Source organism: Brassica napus, chromosome C9 (genome assembly GCF_020379485.1).
Source record: "Brassica napus cultivar Da-Ae chromosome C9, Da-Ae, whole genome shotgun sequence".
Classification (NCBI taxonomy): Eukaryota; Viridiplantae; Streptophyta; class Magnoliopsida; order Brassicales; family Brassicaceae; genus Brassica; species Brassica napus.
In genome coordinates this window covers 23,412,224-23,414,607 of record NC_063452.1, presented here as the reverse complement: position 1 = coordinate 23,414,607, position 2,384 = coordinate 23,412,224, and the positions used below count along the sequence as shown (strand labels likewise).

At 38.3% G+C, this 2,384-nt stretch overlaps 1 protein-coding gene across 1 annotated transcript; it reads left to right on the top strand.

The window, feature by feature from the left end:
- Window positions 1–765: 765 nt before the first annotated feature.
- LOC106418702 (50S ribosomal protein L19-2, chloroplastic) lies at window positions 766–2,149 on the top strand. The gene is made up of 5 exons (XM_013859457.3): window positions 766–877; window positions 943–1,227; window positions 1,405–1,491; window positions 1,580–1,713; window positions 1,870–2,149. The coding sequence occupies exons 1-5, from the start codon at window positions 848–850 to the stop codon at window positions 1,976–1,978; spliced, it is 645 nt and encodes a 214-aa protein (XP_013714911.1). The 5' UTR covers window positions 766–847; the 3' UTR covers window positions 1,979–2,149.
- Window positions 2,150–2,384: the final 235 nt, after the last annotated feature.

Genomic DNA, 2,384 nt, shown 5'->3' with positions numbered 1-2,384 from the left:
TAAGGATAAGCCATAGTTAACTCTGTAGCAATTTAGCTACGCAGGGTCTATCGCCAAGATTGTTGCTAGTGAGCAACGGAACAATTTTTAGCCATGTTGTAGCTGTTAGCTATGGCCAGTTCTCTTGCAAAATCGTAGCGAGTGAGTTACAGAATGGCGACGGATCCGAGTTAGCGTCGACACTGACGCCACGATTCCTATCCGTAGCCATCCGTTGCGTTCTTTATTCTAGCGACAGATTGTCCCTTTTAGCTAGAAAAAAATCAGTAGCTATTTGAGTGATTTCTTGTAGTGACAAGAGCTTAATACTAATCAAAACTATGATGATACGTACCTGAGGTGATCGTTTGTACTTCTTTACAAGATAATGAAAGTGGTCTGCCGACAAAGATATTGTTAGAAAATAATCGAAACAATATTAATATTGCTCTCCACGACAATAGAAACATATACACGTATACGCAGTTCTAGAAGTATAAGGTTCAAAACAGATTATGTAAGCATGTGATATGGATTTCATTGGCTTATTTTTTAAAAATCTCATGTATGCAATAGTAAAGATTGATTTCATAGTTACTAAATAATAAAACAGTATGATATTGAAAACGAATACATTTTGTTTAAAACAGTCACCAATCATGAAACTATTACCATTACCATAATGTGATGTCGAAATTAGTTGCGGAAATCAGCTCTGGTACCCATGGCCATGGGCCTAACCGCATAGGCCCAATTGTATACGAAAATAAAAATTAGTGAATAGCCCATATAACTAATTGCAATCGAGGATAAGGAGAGATGCTGATAAGGCTCCATCATTACTCTGAAGTATTGGGTTTGTGCAAACATGGCGACAAGCTCTCATCTTCTTCCTCAGGTTCTTTTTTTTCCTCTGCCTCAGAAACAAACTTCACATTATGATTCTTTGAATTTTGTATGCAGGCATTGCATATGATACCTAGAATCCCTAATCGGTCGTCTAAGAGTTTAGGGGTTTCTTCATTTCTACCACGAGCATCGTCAGTGCACTCTCGTATCTCAGTTTCTAAGGGTTTTCTAAATCATTCCGGCGCGATCGATTCCAGGAAGAGAAGGGAGTTCATCGCCAAAGCCGAAGAGAGCACTGAAGCTGATGCGGGGGTTGTTGCTGAAACGGTGGAAGCCGCTGAGGTGGAGGAAGCTAAACCTCCGTGGAAGCCAAGGACCAAGCTCGGAGATGTCATGGGTGTAAGTTAGTTAAATTTTTCAAATGCTATTCTATAACATTACCTTAGGATTGATTTCATTGTGAAAATTTGCTGTAATAATATCAAATATATGTTCTGTAAGAATATTTGCGTTTTGGTTCTAATCAGTAATCAGCCAGAGAGATGAAATTTTTGGGTTTACTTTTTGTTTGTGTAGATACTGAACCAGAAAGCAATTGAGGTTTCGGAGAAAGTCAGACCGGTTCCAGAAATTAGGACAGGGGACATTGTCGAGATCAAGCTGGTAAGTTCTGCCTTCTTTTGGTATAATCTGAAACTGCAAGATTTGATTTTGATTTTGAGATATGGTGGTGGGTTTGGATTTTTGACAGGAAGTGCCTGAGAACAGACGTAGGCTATCGATCTACAAAGGAATAGTGATGTCTAGACAGAACGCAGGCATCCACACTACTATTCGTATCCGCAGAATCATTGCTGGCATTGGCGTTGAAATCGTCTTTCCTCTGTAAGTCTTATCTTCTTTCTTACCTCTCTTAATGTTGCACACTATCTCTCGTTTGTTGGGAAGCTTAAATGTAAGTAGGATAGAGATAAGGGTCTTAAAAAGTTACATGTGTTTAGCATAAGGTACCTGATATGTGTGTGTTTTTGAAATGAACAGATACTCACCAAACATAAAGGAGATAAAAGTGGTGAGTCACAGGAAAGTAAGAAGAGCGAGGCTTTACTATCTGAGGGACAAACTTCCTCGTCTCTCCACGTTCAAATGAACACCAAACCAAACCAACTCAACACAAGTCTTGTGCTGTCTTCAACCTCCAATTGTAGCTAAAATCTTCTCTCGTTCTCTTCTTGTAATGACTGTTTGTTTGTCTTTTGGAATTCGCATGTAATCTACATTGGCATTTGAGATAAGTAAAATCAAAATGATTTGTGAGCCTCCCTGTTGATGGGTTTGATCTTGAAAAAAGTAAATTGAAATGCATTCAAAATTCTTGTTAGAAGATTCTATGTACAGCGAATTTTTCAGCGTAAAGCAGACAAAAGGAATATTCTGGGAAAATCATTCGAGTATTTTCTTGTCTCTTTCCTCTCTGTGACTATATATATTATTGACTACTACTATAGTTAACTACCGTCTCTGGTTTTTTCGTCCTGATTCTACAATCTCGATTT